Raw genomic sequence first — 19,051 nt, 5'->3', positions numbered from 1 at the left:
TATGACAACATAGAGTAGAGAGGATGGAGATGTGTAGGAACAAGGTTTTTATAAGCTACTGAAGTTCAGTAGTTATCTATTCAAACTAAATTATAATAAATTTAATATCTATGTATAATCCCCATGGTAACCACAAATAAAATATCTAGAAATTGTACACCAGGGAAATGAAAAGAGACTCAAAATGGTTCACTAAAAAATCAACTAAGTGAAAATTAAGGCAGTAATAAAGGAAGTGAGGGACATAAGTACAGGACACAGAAAACAAAGCAGAATGATAAAAGTAATTTTAAGAAGCAATAACTTTAAATGTAAGTGAATTAAACTATCCTGCCTAAAGGCAGAGATTGGGAGAATGGATGTTTTAAACAGACCAAACTATATAATGTCTACAAGAGACTCAATTTAACATCCAAAGACACAAATAGATTTAAAGTTATAAGATAGATTGCATGCAAATAGTAACCGAAATAGACCTGAGTTCACTATAATATCAAACAAAGTTGACTTAAGGTCAAAATTGTAAAAAAAGACAGATAAAAGACATTATATATTGATTAAAGTGTCGGTTTCATCAAAAAGATAAGTCATAAATATATATGCACCAAACAACATAGCCCCAAAATATATGAAGCAAAATTTTACTTCAATATCCCAAATTCAAAGAAAGATAGATCAACAACAGGGAAGAGTAATATAAAAATAGCAAGCTTGAACAACATACTAAACAGGTTGGACAGAACAGATATGTATAGAACACTCCACACAACAGAATACACATTTGCACATAGAACATTCTCCAGGATAGATGATACATTAGGCAAGGAAACAAGTCATGATAAATTTTAAAAGATTGAAATTAGCAAAATATCTTTTCCCACCACAAAGGAACAAGCTAGAAATATAAATAGCACAAAGTAAATTGGGAAATTCACAGGTTTATGTAAATTAAGCAACACATTCTTTAATGACCAAGAGAACAAAGAAGAAATTGTAAGAGAAATTGGAATTGAAGAAAATTTCAAATCAATTATCTAACATTACACCTTGAAGAGTTAGAAAAAGAGGAGGAAATTAAACCCAAGGATAGCCAAAGGAAGGAAATAATGGAAATTATAACAGAGAAAAATAAAACATAGAGTAGAAAAACAATAGAATAAACAAAGCCAAAAGCTGGTTTTTCACAAAGATTTCTAGAAAGTGGCAAATCTGTAGCTAAACTGGCTAAGAAAAAAGAGAAGATTGAAATTACTAAAATCAGATATGGAAATGGAGAAATTACTACCAACCTTACAGAAATGAAAAGGGCTTATAAGAGAATACTATGAACAATTGTACACCAACAAGTTAAATAACCTAGATTAAATGGACAAATTCCTAGAAACACCAGAATTACCTGAATGAATTCAAGAAGAAATAGAAAATCTCAACAAATCTATAATGTTACTGCCATAAGGATAAACCTGTAGACCAAAGGAATCAAATTGAGAATCCAGAAATAAACCCATACATCTATGACCATTTAAGTTTTTGGGGTTTTTTTCCTAGGGACTTACTTGTTCCTAATATTTTCATTAACACATTGACTTTGTTTTGATGAATCCTCTAGGAATTTTTATGCAAATGCAGTTTTGCTAAAAGGAACACATTCTTTTCTTCCAGCTTTACCGGGATATAATTGACATATAACATTGTGTAACTTTAAGGTATACAACATATTGATTTGATAGACTTATATACTGCAAAATGATTACCACTGTAGCATTAGCTAATACCTCCATCACATCCCATAGTTACCATTTTTTTTTGTGGTGAAAATATTTAAGATCTACTCTCTTAGCACCTTTCAGATATATAATACAGTATTGTTCACTGTATTCACAATGCTGTGGATTAGATCCCCAGAATTTATTCATCTTCTGACTCGAAGTTTCTACCCTTTGACCAACATCTCTCCCTCTTTCCCATGACAGAAGTCACAGTCCAGGGTCTCCTTTGACCCTAAGCTGTGCCGTCTTGGGGAAGGAGTGATGCTGGCAAAGTCAAGCTGTTCCTCTTAGCACTCCAGTGTGTCCAAACTCATGTTTTTTGCTCAAGCGGGATGCTGGAACTTCTCTTCTGTAAACCTGGACTTCCATAAAGGCTATCTCATTCGTGGGTGACTGCCCAAGTCAGTGTTCTCCAGGTGCTCCCAGACCACGGCCAAGAAGGGCTGGAACCAATTCACAGACTACTCCAGGTTCCACCATTGGTACTGAGGTCTGTCTGCCTATTATCAAATGTCCAGGTGGGCAAGACTTCTCCCAGGTACCTTGACATATGGTGCTGGATCCCACAACTCCAACAGAAGCACTTTTGTTGGTGGGTGAATGCTGAATTTCTTTTTTGTTGAGTAGGGGACAAAAATGAGGGACATCTATGTCACCATGATGCTAACATCACTCCATCTGTCCTTTTTTTAAGGCTGAATAATATTCTATTGTGTATATATACCACATTTTATTTATCCATTCATCTGTAGATGGACATTTAGGTTGTTTCCAAATCTTGGCTATTATAAATAACGCTGCAATGAATATAGCAGTGCAAATATCTCTTCAAGATCCTGATTTCAGTGCTTTTGGATAAATACCCAGAAGTGAGACTGCTGGATCATATGGCGGTTGGTTGAATCTTTGGATGCAAAACCAGCAGATACAGAGGGTTAACTATGTATGGTTTACAAATATGATCTTTTTTATTTCTGTGACATCAGTTGCAATGTCTCTTTTATTTCTGATTCTGTTTGTCTTCCCACTTTTTTCGTCAGTCTAGTTAAGGTTTGTCAATTATGTTTATCTTTTCAAATAATTTTAATGATTTTTTTCTATTGTGTTTCTAGTCTCAATTTTGGTTATTTATTCTCTACCTCTTGTTATTTCTTTCCTTCTGCTAACTTTGGAATTAGTTTGCCCTTTTTATAGTTCCTTGAGGTGTAAAGTTAGGTGGTTGTTTTTTTCCTTCTTTTTTAATGTAGGCATTGATCAATATAATCTTGCCTCAGTACTGTTTTTGCTGCATCCCATAGGTTTTGATATGTTGTGTTTTCATTTTCATTTGACTCAAGATATTTTCTAATTCTCTTTTTATTTCTTCTTTGACCTATTGCTTTTTCAAGAATGTGATTTTTCAAAAATTAAATTTCCACATTTATAAATTGTCCAGTTTTCCTTCTGCTATTGCTCTCTAGTTTCATTCTTTTGTGGTTTAAAAAGATATTTAGTATTATTTCAATCTTAAATTTCTTATGCCTTGTTTTGGGACTTAACATATGGTCTATCCTGGAGAATGTTCTGTGTGCACTTGACAAGAATGTATATTTTCTGCTGTTGGATAAAAGGTTTCTTAGGTCCATTTGGTCTATTGTGTTATCCAATTCTGCTGTTACCTTGGTAATCATCTATCTGGTTATTTTATCTGTTATTGAAAATGGGATATTGAAGTCTCCATGCAATATAATATTTCTATCTATTCTTCCCTTTAGTTCCGTCAATGTTTGCTATATATATTTAGGAGTTCTGATGTTGGTGCATGTATTTATAATTATTATATCTTCCCGCAACTTTACTGTTTTTATCATTATATGATAAAATCATTATATAATCATTGTATAATATTATTCTCTGTCTCTTTCAACTGATTTTACTTAAAGTCTATTTTGTCTGGTTTAAGTATAACCACCCCTGCTCTCTTTGGTTACCATTTGCATGGAATATCTTTTTCCATGCCTTTACTTTCTGCCTGTGTATGTCCTTAAATCTAAAGTGAGTTCCTTGTAGAGAGCATGTAGTTGGATATTGTTACTTTATCCATTCAGCCACTTTATATATTTTTGATTCTGTTCCTTTACAGTTAAATTATTGATAGGGAAGCACTTACCATTGCCATTTTTAAATTGTTTTCTGTCTTTCTGGTAGTTCTTTTGTCCTTCTTTTCCATTCTTGCTGTCTTCCTCTGCGTATCATTACTTTTTGTATTGACAGGCTCTGATTTCTTTCTTTTTCTTTTGTGTATATTCTATAGGTATTTTCTTTGTGGTTACCTTGGAGCTTACATAAAATATTTTATAGTTATTATATTTAAGCTGATAACAACTTAACTCTAACCAGAAACAAAACTATACAGTTTTTTAACCAAAGCAGTCTTAAGAAAGAAGAATAAAGCTGGGGGCATCAAGCTTCCTGATTTCAAACTATATTAGAAAGCTATAGTCATCAAAACAGTGTGATATTGGCATAAAAACAGACATGTAGAGCAATGGAACAGAATCTAGAGCCCAGAAATAAACCCACAAATATATGGTAAATTAATTTGCGACAAAGGAGCCAAGAACATACAATGGGGAAATGACAATCTCTTCAATAAATGGTCTTGGAAAAACTAGACATCCACATGCAAAAGAATGAAACTGGACAACTATCTTACACCATACACTAAAACTAACTAAATGGATTAAAGACATGAACATAAGCCCTGAAACCATAAAACTCCTGGAAGAAAACATAGACAGTAAGATCATTGACATCAATCTTAGTGATGATATTTTGGATTTGACACCAAAAGCAAAGACAACAAAAGCAAAAATAAATAAGTAGGGCTACATCAAACTAAAAAGTTTCTGCACAGCAGAGGAAACCATCAACAAAATGAAAAGGAACCTACTGAATGGGAGAAAATATTTTCAAATCATTTATCTGACAAGGCAGTAATATCCAAAAATTAAAAAGAACTTGTATAACTCAATAGCAGAAAAACAAATAAAAAATGAGCAGAGGATCTGAATAGACGTTTTTTCAAACAAGACATACAAATGGCCAACAGGTACATGAAAAGATGTTTAACATCACTAACCCTCAGGGAAATGCAAACCAAAACCACAATGAGATCTCACCTCACATCTGTTAGAATGGCTGTTATCAAAAAAGAAAAGAAATAAGTATTGATGAGGATGTGGAGAAAAGGGAACCCTTGGGCACTATTGGTGAGAATGTAAATTGGTGCAGCCACTATGGAATACAGTATGGAGGTTCCTCAGAAAATTAAAAATATAACTACCATATAATCCAGCAATTCCACCTCTGAGCATTTATCTGAAGGAAATGAAAACACTATCTCTAAAAAGTATATGCATCCCCATGTTCATTGTAGCATTATTCACAATAGTCAAGACATGAAAACAACCTAAGTGTCCATCAACAGATGAATGAATAAAGAAAATGTAGAGTTGATCTTCCTACCAACTGGATTGTTCACTTTGGGATGATCATATGAATGCAAAATCTCTATCTTTAAACTTCTTTGGGGCCTCTTTGATGTGGCAGTTTAGCCTTTACCCTAACTCAGTGGTTCTCAAAGTATGGTCCTCTGACCAGCACCATCATCAGCATCACCTGGGAATATGTTAGAAATGCAAGTTCTCATTAATGGTGAATGGATAAAGATGTGATATAGATAAACATATAGATATAGATCACACACACAATGAATATATATATACACACACACAATGGATTATTATTCAGCCATTAAAAAGTAGGAAATCTTGGTATTTGCAAGAACATGGATGGACCTTAAGGGCATTGTGCTAAGTGAAATAAGTCAGAGAAAGACAAACACTGTATGATCTCACTTATATGTGGAATCTTAAAAAAACAAATTCATAGATACAGAGAACAGATTGGTGATTGTCAGAGGTGAGGGATGGGAGCTGGGCTAAATGGTATTTGAGGGCCACAAAGAAAAACTTCTAGTTATAAGATAAATAAGTCATGGGTATGTAATACACAGCATAGTGACTATAGTTAATAATACTGTATTGTGTATTTGAAAGTTGCTAAGAGAGTAAATCTTAAAAGTTCTTATCACAAGAAAAATAATTTGTAGCTATGTATGGTGATGGACATTAACTAGACTTAGGTGGTGATCATTTTGCAATATATACAAATATTGAATCGTTATGTTGTACATCTAAAACTAATAGAATGTTACATGTCAACTATATCTCAATTTTCAAAAGGATATATATTTTTAAACAGGATAAATGATTCATAGGGTTTAAATGGTTTTATAGTTTCTTTTTTACATATTACCAAATAGTTCCCCACAAAATCTGGACTGGTTGTTATTAATATTTATGTTTCTTGGGGACAAAAGTTACATATTCCAGATATGTTTTTCATAGCATCTACACAGTACCTAACATGGTTCACAAATATCTTAACTGGCTGATGACAATGCAAATATATTGGAAGATAGCAAATTATTTAAATGTTTTTATCTCCAATATAGTCCATACTCGTAGAAAATTAGTATAAAAAAGATAAGAAAAAGAAAGAAAATCAAAAGCTAGCTAATCCTACCACCCAGATGTAACTATAATTTTCCTGAACTATTCTCATGCAGGAGACGGTGCTAAATCTTTTGAGTAATCCACCAGTAGACTGAATTTGAGGTGCTGATTTGCAGCGTCTTATGTTCTCACCAAAGCACAGCTTTTGTTATGTCTTCTGCTTCCTTGTAGGTCGCTACCCTCCCACCAGAGGAGAGGTCTATATTAATGGATATGACATCTCGAAGAATATAATTGAGATTCGAAAAAACTTGAGCTTCTGCCCACAGCATGACTTGTTTAATGACTTGACAGTATCAGAACACCTTTTTTTCTATGCTGTGGTAAGTCAGAGATTTTTTTAAATTATATAGTCAATTTAACTTTTTTCTTTTAATGTACAGATCTATGAATTTTAATACATTTAACCAACACCACAATCAGAATACGGAACAGTTTCATCACCCCAAAACATTCCTTTATGCCACTCCTTTGTAGTCATCCCTCTTCCCCTGAACCCCTGGTAACCATTGATCTATCCTTCATCACCATAGTTTTGTCTTCTTGAGACTATCATATAAATAGAATCATATAGTATGTAACCTTTAGAGATTAGCTACTTAGAGCATAATGCCTATGAGATCTATCCATGGTTGTGTAGTAGGTAATATGTTTCTTTTAATTGTTGAATAATATTTCACATTTGGATGTAACACAGTACACCAACTGAAGGACATTTGGGTTGTTTCCAGGCTCCACACATATGAATAAAGCTGTTCTGAATTTCACGTACAGTTTTTTTTTTTTGTATGTAAACATAAATTTTAATCACTCTCAGAGTAGGATTACTGGATCATATTATAAATGCCAAACTGCTTTCCAGAGTAGCTGTACCATTTTGCACCCCCACCAGCAAAGTATGAGAATTTCAATTGCTTCACGTCCTTGCTAGTATTGGGTATTGTTAATACTTCTTTTTTAAGTTTAACCATTCTAATAAGTGTGTAGTTGTATCTAATCATGGGTTTAATTTACAATTCATGAATGGCTAATGATGTTGATCATATTTCATGTGCTTATTTGCCATTTTAATAGCCTCTTTGAGGAAATATATGTTCAGGCCCTTTGTCCTTTTATGTGTGTGTGTGAGGAAGATTGGCCCCAAGCTAACATCTGTCAGCAATCTTCCTCTTTTTGCTTGAGGAAGGTCATTGCTGAGCCAACTAACATCTGTACCAATCTTCGTCTATTTTATGTGGGATGCCGACACAGCATGGCTTGACCAGCAGTGCTAGGTCCTCACCCAGGTGCAAACCTGTGAACCCTGGGCCGCTGAAGTGGAGCCTGTGAACTTAACCCCTATGCCACTGGGCTGGGCCCCCTTTGTCCATTTTTTTAATTTGGGTTATTCATTTTCTTATTACTGAATTTTTGAAAGTTCTTTGTATATTCTGGATGTATGTCTTTTGTTGGATATGTGCTTTGCAAGTATTTTCCCCAATCTGTAGCCTGTCTATTCATTTTCTTGACAATGTCTTTTGCAGAGGAAATTTTTTAATGTTGAAATCTAATTTATCACATTTTTTCTTGATGGATCTTGCCTTTGCTGTCTTTTCTAGAGCTCATGCCTAACCCCAGGACATGAAAATTTTATTCTGTATTTTCATCCAAATTTTGGTAGTTTTACATGTTACACTTAGATCTATGATCCATTTTGAGTTAGTCTTTATATAAAGCTGTAAAGTTTAGGTCTAAGTTCATTTTTTTGCATTTGGGTGACCAATTGTTCTAACACCATTTTTTGAAAACACTCTGCTTTCATGATTTTTGCACATTGTCAAAGATCAAATGGCCATATTTATATGGACTTATTTCTGAACTCTCTTTTCTCCTCCATTGAACTATGTGTATATCCCTTTGCAAATACCACACTGAACTGATTAGTGTAGCTTTACAGTATGTCTTAATATCGGATAGTACTATTCACAACTATATTTTTTTAAAAAGTGTTTTAGCTATTATAGCTTCTTGGCCCTTCCAGATAAATTTTTGTATTATTTTTTATATATCTACAAAAATTCTGCTGTGATTTTGATTGGTATTACATTAAATCTATATATCACTTTGGAGATAATTAACATTGTTACTATGTTGAGAATTCAAATCTTTGAACACAGTATCTCTCTACATTGGTTTAGGTCTTTGATTTCTTTTATCACCATTTTTAGTTTTCAATATATAGATCCAATACCATATTACCAGAGTTAATATGTGTGTGTGTGTGTGTGTGTGTGTATTTCATTATTTGGAGCTTTAAAAATTTTTTGATGTCTAGTTACTCATTGCTTCTACATAAAAAATGATTGATATTTGTGTGTTGACCTATTAACCTCTGACCTTGCTAAGCTCATTTATTAGGTTTAGGAGGGGATTTTTGTAGATTTCTTTTATATAGAGACAATCATGCCATCAGAGAATAAGGGCAGTTTTGGTTTTTTGTGCCAATCTGTGTGCTCTTTATTTCTTTCTCTTGTCTGTTGCACTGGCTAGGAACAGTATGATGTTGAATATTGTTATTGAGAGTGGGCATCCTTGACTTGTTCCTGATCTTAAGAGGAAAGCATTCTGTCTTCCACCATTAAAAATTTTTTTCATAGGTACCCTTTATCACCTTGACGAAGTTCCTTTCTATTCTTAGTTTGCTGAGAGTTTTTAATAAATGAATGTTGCAGTTGGTCAAAGACTCTTCATACATCTGTTAATGATTATGTGATTTTTCTTCTTTAGACTGTTAACATGATAGATTACTTTGATTGATTTTCAAATATTGACCAGCCTTACATTTGTGGGATAAATCTCACTTAGTCATGGGTTTTGCTAACACATGACTGAATTTGGTTTGATAATATTTCATTCAGAGCTAAGTTTATGAGGGATGTTAGCCTCTAGTATCCTCTTTTTGTTTTGTCTTTGTCTGGTTTTGGTATCAGGGTAATACTGGCTTCGTAAAATGAGTTGGGAAGTGCTCCCTCTTTTTCTGTTTTCTGGAAGAATTTATGAAGAATTGTTTAATTTATATTTATTTAATTAATTTTAATTTTAATTTTAATTTATTCTTTAACTATTAAGTAAAGTTCACTAGTAAAACCATCTGAACCTGGAGATATGTTTTTGATGTTTTTAAATATGAATTCAGTTTATTTAAGAACTAGTCTATGATCCAACAATCCCACTTCTGGGTATATATCCAAAGGAAACAAAATCAGAATCTTGAAGAGATATCTGCACTCCCATGTTCATTTCAACATTATTCACAATAGCCAGGATATGGAAACAACCTAAATGTCCATCAACAGATGAATAGATAAGGAAAATGGGGTATATCTATATAATGGAATGTTATTCAGCTTTAAGAAAAGAAGGAAATCTTGACATTTGTGACAACATGGATGAACCTGGAGGACATCATGCTAAATGAAACAAGCCAGATACAGAATGACAAATACTGCATGACCTCACTTATATGTGGAATCTAAAATAGTCAAACTCATAGAAGCAAAGAATAGAATGGTAGTTGCCAAGGGCTAGGGGTGGAGGGATAAATGGGGAGATGTTGGTCAGTGGGTACAAAGTGTCTGTTACACAGGGTGAATAATTTCTGGAGATCTAATGTACATGAATGAGATTATAGTTAATAATACTGTATTGTATACTGAAATTTACTAAGAGGATTGATCTTAAGTGTTTCTCACCACAAAAAAAAGAGAAAGAAAATGAAAACTATGTGAGGTGATGGATATGTTACTTAGCTTGATTGTGGTGATAATTTCATAATGTGTGTGTGTGTGTATATATATATCTATATATACACATCCGTATATATGTACATATACATATATCAACTTGTACACCTTAAATATTTATAATTTTTAATTGTCAATTATATCTCAATAAAGCTGTAAAAAATTCAATTTATTTAATAGTTACAGGATTATTTATTTCATATTGGGTGAGCTATGGTACTTAGTGATTTTTGAAGAATTGCTCTATTCCATTTAAGTTGATGACTGTATGCATAAAGCTCTTTGTAGTATTCCCTTATTATCCTTTTAATGTCTGTGGAGTCTGTAGTAATACCCTCTCTTCTTCCTGATATTGGTAAGTTGTACTTCTCTTTTTTTCTCTGTTGTTCGTACTAGAATTTTACCAATTTTCATGATTTTTTTTAAAGAACCAGCTTTTAGCTTCATTGCTTTTTCTCTATTGCATTTTGGTTTTTTATTTCATTTGTTTATGCTTATATATTTATTATATTCTTCCTTCTACTTCATTTGGAGGTTTTGCTCTTCTTTTTCTTGTTTCTTAAGGTCAGATCATTGATTTGAGGCATTTCTGCTTTCTAACGTAAGCATTTATTGCTACGATTTTTCCTCTAAGCACTCCTTTAGCTACAATCCATAAGTTTCAATATGATTTGTTATATTTTCATTTTTATTCAGTTCAAAATATTTTCTATATTCCTTGAAACAGCTTCTGTGACTCACAGATCATTTGCAAGTATGTCCTTTAATGTCCAAGTGATGTAAAGTTGTCCTGTTTTCTCTCTGTTATTTTTAAGTTTAATTCTGTTTTGGTCAAAGATTTCGAATCTTGTGTGATTTCGAATGACTTAAAATTGCTAAGGTTTTATGACCCAGGATATGATCTATCTTGGTGACTGTCCTATATGCACTTGAGAAGAATATGTTTTCTGCTGTTTGGTTGGAATTTTCTATAAACATCAAATAGACTCATAAACTTGATGTTGTTGTTTAATTCTTCTATTTGCTGATTTCTGTCTAGTAGTTCTGTTACTGAGTGAGGAGTATTGAAATCTCCTACTGTAATCATATATTTTTCTTTTCATCATTTCAGTTCTGTTCATTTTTGTCTGTGTTTTAAGTTCTGTCATTAAGTGCATGCACATTTAGGATTGTTATGTCTTCTTCGTGAAATGATTCTCTTATCAATATGTAATATCCCTCTTTTGTCTCTGGTAATTTTCTTTGCTTTGAAGTCAACCTCATCTGATAGTAATATAGCCATTCCAACTTTGTTTTGATTGGTGTTCACATAGTATATCTACTTCCAACATTTCCCTTTAAACCTACCTATATCATTAAACTTTGAGTTTCCTGTAGACATTGTATAGTTAGATCATGCTTTTATATAATCTGTCTCTATCTTTTAATTGATGTGTTTAGACCATTTATTTGTAATGTAATTATTGATATATTTACATTTAAGTCTACCACTTTATTGTTTCTTTTCTATTTATTTTTACTGCATTTTTCCCTCTGTTTCCCCTTTTCAGTCTTCTTTGGAATTATTTGAACATTTTTTAGTATTCCATTTTGATTTGTCTTTGTGATTTTTATTATATCTCTTGTACACGTTTTTAGTGGTTACTCTATGGATTATAAAATACAGACTTAGCTTTTCACAGTTATTTAGAATCAATATTTTCCAACTTTATTTGGAATGTAGAAACCTTAGTACATTGTATGTTCCTCATCCTCCTCCCTTTACACTAAAGTTGTCATATATTATACCTACATATATTGAAAACATCATCAGACAATGTTATGTTTTTTGCTTAAAACCACCTAGCATGTTTAAAGAATCATAAGAAAATAATTATTACATTTAGCATTTCTGTTGTACTTTTATCACTCATGATGTTCCAAGTTTTCTGTATCATTTCTCTTCTGTTTGAAAAACATTCTTTAGCAATTCTTTTAGATCAGTACTCTTGGCTATGAATTCTCTTAGTTTTCCTTCACCTGAAAGTATCTAATTCACCATCATTCCTCAGTATATTTTTGCTTGATGTAGAAATCTGGGTTGACAGTTCTTTTCCTTCAGCACTTCAAAATGTTGTTCCACTTTCTGGATATGATGGTTTCTGATGAGAAATCCGAAGATACCTGAATTGTTCCCCTATAGGCAGTTTGTCATTTTTCTCTGGGTGCTTTCAAAATTTTTTCTTTGTCTTTACATTTCAGCAATTTGGTTATGATTTGTCTGGTGTGGATTTCTTCGAGTTTTTCTGGGTGAGGCTCAATCAGCTTTTTCAGTCTGTAGGTTTGTATGTTTTACCAAACATGGGAAGTTTTCAGTCATTATTTCTTCAAATACTATTTCAGCCACATACTCTTTCTTCTTTCCTTCTGGAACTTCAGTGACATAAATGTTAGACATTTTGTTGTCGCAAAAGCCCTTTGGGCTTTTTTCATTTTTCTTCAGTCATTCTTCCCTTTGCTGTTCAGATTGGATAATTTCTATTGATCTACCTTCCAATTTACTGACGCTTTCCTCTATCATTTCTATTCTGCTACTGAGTAGACCAAATGAGCTTTTTATTTTAATTATTAGATATTTAGTTCTAAAGTTTCCATTAGTTTCTTCCTTATATCTTCTATATGTTGATGATACTTTCTATATTCATTCCAACATCTGTGGCATCCTTTAATTGATTTCTGTTGATTATCTTTCCCTACATGAGTTGAGATTTTTTGATTCTGTTTGCCAAGTATTTTTTGTTTATACCCTGTATGTTTTCAACAATACCTCATGAGACTCTGCATCTTGTTTATATCTTTCCTGTGGGCTGTGGTTCCAATGTCAGTTTCCAAGTCTTTGCAGTGCTATTCCAGTCTCTACCATGTATGTGTTATCCATTGGTCAGCTCACACCTGGGTAGAGGTTTTCTCATTAGCATAATTTTTTAAACTTGGCATGCTGATAGGATTAGATCCATGTAAGCAAATGATGAGGTAGACACATGAGTTCATAAACAACTTTAAAGGTGTCACTTTCCTGCTCCACTCTCCTGTTATCTTCCCAGTATTTTCTGGTTCCCCAGGATTCCTTTCTCAGCCCTCTAGCCAGAAATCACCCGCTTTCATGATTGTGCCACATCCAAGTGACAGAAAGACAGAGAGAGTGGTAAAAAGCAATTGGGTTTGGCCTTGTCCTCTTGGAGCCATAGCTCCAGTGAACTGACAAGAATGTTCCTCTCTCTCAGAGTTTTGGCTCTTGCAGGATTCCCATTCTTTTCTACTCTTGCCACCCTCCCTGCCACAAGATTTCCCATGAACCAGGGCACAAGAGAATAGAGGGAAAAATGGGATTGCCCCTCCCACATTCTCTCAGAGCTTTAGGAGTTTTCCCTTTTCCACTCCTCTAGCCAGAACTAGAGAGTTTGTCCTTAATCTCATTCTACCTGCACTACAGTGCTCATTTCCAGGCTTTGGATCACTTTGAGTTCAGGCTAGGGGATACAGAATGGAAAAAATGGTAAACTCAACACTGGTTCAGTGGTACTTCAAATTCTGGTGTTCTTCCTGATCCAACAGCTGATATTTACTTTTTATATTTCTCCAGGTTTCATAATTGACTTGAGTGGGAGATAAAAGGGTGTGTATGTTTACTCCATAATACCCAGAAGCTACAGATACCTTTCTTTTCTCCCTCTGTTCATGAGCTTCGTGTGTCTATAAATTCTGAAAATTTGTTTTTTTAGGAACTTTCCTTTAGACATAAAGGGAGGCAATGGGAAGAAGACACTTTTATAGCTGATGTAAGAGCTGCTGTAAAATGTTTTAAGGATATAGTTGAAAGAAACTTCATTTATCTATATAGATATATAAGAAAAGTTATAATCTAAGAACTTTAATGAAGATAAAGTTGGATGCACCATGTAAATTCTGGCTCCTCTTTCTAGGTAAAAAGACTACATCGAAAGGTGTATCCTATGGAAATTAACCGCTTGCTGTCTACTTTTAACCTGGTAGAAAAGCGTGATACTTTTTCAAAGTCACTGAGTGGAGGAATGAAGCGCAAACTCTCCATCATTATAGCACTTTTAGGGGACTCTGAGGTATTAAAAAGGAGAGAATGAAAGAGAAAGAGAAATGCACTAAAAATGAGTTCTTGCCAGCTCGTCTAGAAAACTCAGCTGACAAAAACCTGAGAGTTGATATTTGTGATACCATAAATCTTAAAGGAACATTGCCTTATGTTAATCAGAAGGAATTTGCATTATTGGCTCAGCTGTTATAATATGGTTTGGGATTGTTATTATTATTTTTCTAGAGTTTTTCTCACTATTTTTAGTCTAGACTCTGTATCTTAGCTTAAATGTATTCTCTTAGAACTGTAAGTTATCCTACAAGTAGCATAGCATCAATTATCAATGGTCATGGAATTGTTCTTCTGGTTTTTAGGTAGTAATACTTGACGAACCATCATCTAGCATGGACCCAGTCTCAAGGAGAGTCATCTGGGATCTCCTTCAGGAGAATAAACACAATCGTACCATCCTACTGACCACCCACTACATGGATGAAGCTGAGATCCTGGGTGACCGCATTGCCATCATGGTCAAGGGGACCCTGCAGTGCTGTGGCTCTTCAGTCTTCCTGAAACAAATATATGGTCTTTCTCTCTTTGATCATTCTTAGGATATTGATGCTTTAATAATATTCTTCTAACATGATTTTAATTATATTTTGCCAAAACTTCAGTGACTCCCTCTGTCCTGTTAATTAGGTCTCAGCTATTCTAATTGATTTTTAAGGTCCCTTGCAATCTGGATATTCCCTATATATACTTATCACTTGTTCTCCAACACATACCTTCAGACTCAGGAAATACTTTTATCAACCTACAAAGGGCATGCTACTGACATTTTTCTGTGTCCCTGGAATGCAGTTTGCCTCCAGATAGATTTATTTTATTGAGTAATTGATTGGTTGATGAGGAGAGGAAGTAGAGAAGTCAATAATCTCTGATTCTAGTTTCTTGTTTGCCAAACCAATATCAAATCCCCAGTGTGATGACATAACTCTAAAATGTGGCATTTGACAGTAAGGAGGTAGTGCAGAATGAAGAAATCATATTAGTGGAATAAAACAGTCCTTAACTTTGATAAGTATATGGCTTTTTTAGGAGATAAAACTGAAACATCACACAGTGAATTATTGAGGGCTAAAATTACAATAATAGACATCTAAAATTGGAGAGTATACCTGTAAATGGAAATAAGGATGGACTGCTTCATTATTCATTTATTCAGTATTTGAGATCATTCAACTCATTAATTATTTTCTCTATACTAGTTACTATGGTATCCACTTTATATATCATATTTAATATTCAAATAAGAACTATATTTTATAAAATACAAAACTTGGGCGCAGATATATCAAAAATTTATCTAAAGTCATATTTATATACCCATTTAGTTCTTCAAAGTTTATTCACCTTACAGGTCTGAGTTTGTACAATTGACTTTAAGGGGTTCTACATCCAAAATTAGATTCATGCCATCAGAAGTGGGCATGCCTGGGTTATAAGCCACATGATTTAAACAGCTATGCTTTTGATAAATAAATCATTTATAATAATTTCTCATAGCATTCACTAATTTTACTAATTATTGGTAAAATAGTACATAATATGTAAGTAGATATTTTAAAAGTTGTAATACTTTGGGACATTCAGATCCCTTCTTATTGATGCTAAACCTTAAATATGCTTACACTGGACTTCTTATGTTTTAATCAAAAGCCTAGGATTTGTGTTTGCTTCTTTGATGGCATAGGAAATTCCATGTTGGTGTCAGCATTCAACTCCACTAAGTACCTTGCCTCACTGCAGAAGGAGGCATTTTCAATTGATTAGAGTCTTAAGAGGACAAGACAGTTGAGAAGCTTATTATGTCATGATTCCTGAGAAATGAAAAACAATTTACATATCCTTTTGTAAGTAAACCAAAAGTAGTTTTGGTTCCCGTAGCTAGTAAATAAAGGTAAGTCACTTCATCCTTTGGATGTTAGTTGCCTCATTTGTAAAATGCAATAATAGTGTCTTCCCTACTATAAGCCAGGTAAATAAACCAGACTATCTATGCTTAAGACCTATTAGTCACTTCTAAAAATATTAATGAGAAACATAAATTCAAATACAATGACCATTTAAAACGTTTACATTTAAAAGGTATGAGATTTTCCTCCAAGTTCAGAAAAGACTTTCTCTATAGGCTAACTAAGCACTAATTAGGTATAAGAGTTTGATTTCTTTAAGGTCTCTAATCAAAAATTATATTCTCAGAGGGGCTGGCCCAGTGGTGCAGCAGTTAAGTTCACGTGCTCCGCTTCGGAGGCCTGAGGTTCGCTGGTTTGGATCCCAGACACGGACCTATGCACTGCTTATCAAGCCATTCTGTGGCAGGCATCCCACATATAAAATGAAGGAAGATAGGCAGGGATGTTGGCTCAGGGCCAATCTTCCTCAGCAAAAAGAGGAGTATTGGCAGTGGATGATAGCTTAGGGCTAATTTTCCTCAAAAAAAAAAATATATACATATATTCTCAGTTAGGCTTTCCATGGCTCTGTCTAAAATTTAACAACCTTCCTTCAACATTTCATATCTCCATTCTCTGCCTTATTTTTTCTAACACAATAAATATTTTAACTTATTCTTCTATATTATTATCTGTCTCCTTTGATTAGAAAGTAATGCTTATAAGGGCAGGAATTTCTGTCTGCTTTATTCACTGCCTTATCCCCGGGGCCTAGATTAATGCCTGATACACAGTGGACAACCAATGATAATAAATGAATATTTATCAAGATTACAGCTTCAAAAATAATAAGTAGCCAAATTACAGGGCCTTTCTTAATACATCCGCTGTATCTGGTTATATACACTAAATTATTATTGTTCACTAAGGAAATTATTGAAATTATATAGGAAGTTGCTATTTACCCAATGTCTTGGTTCTTGGAGCAGCATTTGGAAGTTCTAGGTATGAGCCTTGTCTTGTGACATACCATGTCTTCTTCCTTGTGGACGTAGTTGACCTGAATCATAGAGAGCCTAATCTGGTCTTACAAGGACATGTAAATGTACAAAACTGCTTTATCTGGTCTTCTAAATGGTTTCTCTCAGGTGCTGGATATCACATAGTCCTGGAGAGGGAACCACATTGTGATGTTGAAAAGGTCTCTGCGATGATTCAGTCTCATATTCCAGATGCCACTTTGGAAAACTGTACTGGAGCTGAATTATCATTTATCCTACCCAAAGAATATGCACACAGGTATAGATTCAGAGAGTTCTAGATGGGTGGTTTGAGTGGCCAGAAATCATTTTTAACTTACCATATTTAGCAAGTTTAGTGAGTAGTATTTTGATAACAAGCCAGATCTCCAGTTATAACTGTCATTTACCAACTAGAGTTGAGAAGTTCACAGCTGAAGCTTTCTCTCACTGAACAGAGGATTGCCTCATAAGTTCAAGTTCATTCAAGGCTTGTTCGATCTTTTTCTTTCCGTTTTTTTTTTTTTTTGGAAGGAGGTTTGCAACCTAGTGGCTATGTAGCTTCCTAGTGTTAATAAGGGATAAGTAATGGTAAGATGTTTATAGGGTACAAATTTTATGTATGGTGAGTGAAGTCCAGGGAAATATTAAGATGATGAAAGAAAAACGTAGTTTAAATGGCAACTCTTGGAGCAAGGATGACAAGGACACAGAGGAAACAGGGATTTTGATCTCAGTAGTTAGCCAAATTAATTATAGAGGGGAGATGCACAGATGGTAATTCTGCCTGGGATTCCCATCCAAGCTAGGAGAAATGGAAACTAAGGGAACTCATCATTGACCTTCAGGGAGTGTGCCATTTTCACTGTCTTGTCTGAAGTTATTACTACCTAGATATCCCATAGATGCAAGGTGGCTGCCGTATACTATAGGAGATGAAGGACTTGTAGGACATTGTTCTATATTTCCATCTAATATAGAGTTCCTGGATAGAATGAAGGAAATAAGACACAAGAGTCAGGCAACCAAGATTCTAGTAAATGAAGAGATATGAAAATAAATAATTGTTTCCTAGAAGAGGAATAAAAGGAAGAAGAAATGCTCCATGTGAGCTATATTCATTTGAAGAGTAAATATGAACCTTCTTGAGAAGGAGCATGGAACAGTATTGAGACAGCTGGGGTGAACCTCGGCCCTAGTCATGATGGGAGAGTCAGGGAAATGAAAGAAACTACAGCTGGACATCAATTATATGAACAATCCTTCAACAGAGTTAGAAGACAGATGTTTTGGTGGCTACTTTTAGCACAGTATGGTAATTATAAATCTGGAAGTGCAGAGTGTCTCTGAAAGAAGCACATTAGAGAAGCTGCTTAAACTTATCACAACATCTTCCCATCCCATATCAGACGTATACAAATGACATTGTCAGAAGAAACCAAGAATAATGAATATATCATTAATATTAAGGCTAAAATAGGAAATGTAAGGATTTAGAAATAGGTATTATTTTCATCACTCTTCCTATTAAATATTTTGGACATGGAAGATAGAAGAGGAATCTCTGAGAAATGAACAACTAGTCACACAGATTAATATCAGCATATTAGATGTGGATTTCTGGGCCACGGACAGTGGATCTAGCACAGCATAGGATGCAAATCATGAAGTTGGGGAAGAATATGTTTCTTCAGAATAAAATTTTCTTTAACAAGATAATTTTAAAGCAATATTGAAAGAGAGAGAGAAAAACAACCAGAATAAAATTTCCATAGCCCATTTAACTCACACAATAGTTCCCTATGGTAGGAAAAGAA

The 19,051-nt window shown here is 33.9% G+C and overlaps 1 protein-coding gene across 1 annotated transcript in view; it reads left to right on the top strand.

The window, feature by feature from the left end:
- Positions 1-19,051, top strand: part of LOC124241986 (phospholipid-transporting ATPase ABCA3-like) — a 194,776-nt gene that overhangs the window by 83,980 nt on the left and 91,745 nt on the right. The window contains exons 12-15 of the mRNA XM_046666405.1: positions 6,586-6,711; positions 14,133-14,288; positions 14,635-14,845; positions 17,364-17,514. Coding sequence (XP_046522361.1) covers positions 6,586-6,711; positions 14,133-14,288; positions 14,635-14,845; positions 17,364-17,514 — 644 coding nt within the window. The remainder of the gene's footprint in view (positions 1-6,585; positions 6,712-14,132; positions 14,289-14,634; positions 14,846-17,363; positions 17,515-19,051) is intronic.

The sequence above is a fragment of the Equus quagga genome, chromosome 7, assembly GCF_021613505.1.
Source record: "Equus quagga isolate Etosha38 chromosome 7, UCLA_HA_Equagga_1.0, whole genome shotgun sequence".
Classification (NCBI taxonomy): Eukaryota; Metazoa; Chordata; class Mammalia; order Perissodactyla; family Equidae; genus Equus; species Equus quagga.
Note: the sequence above shows the minus strand (reverse complement) of the source record. Positions and strands in the feature narration are given on the sequence as shown.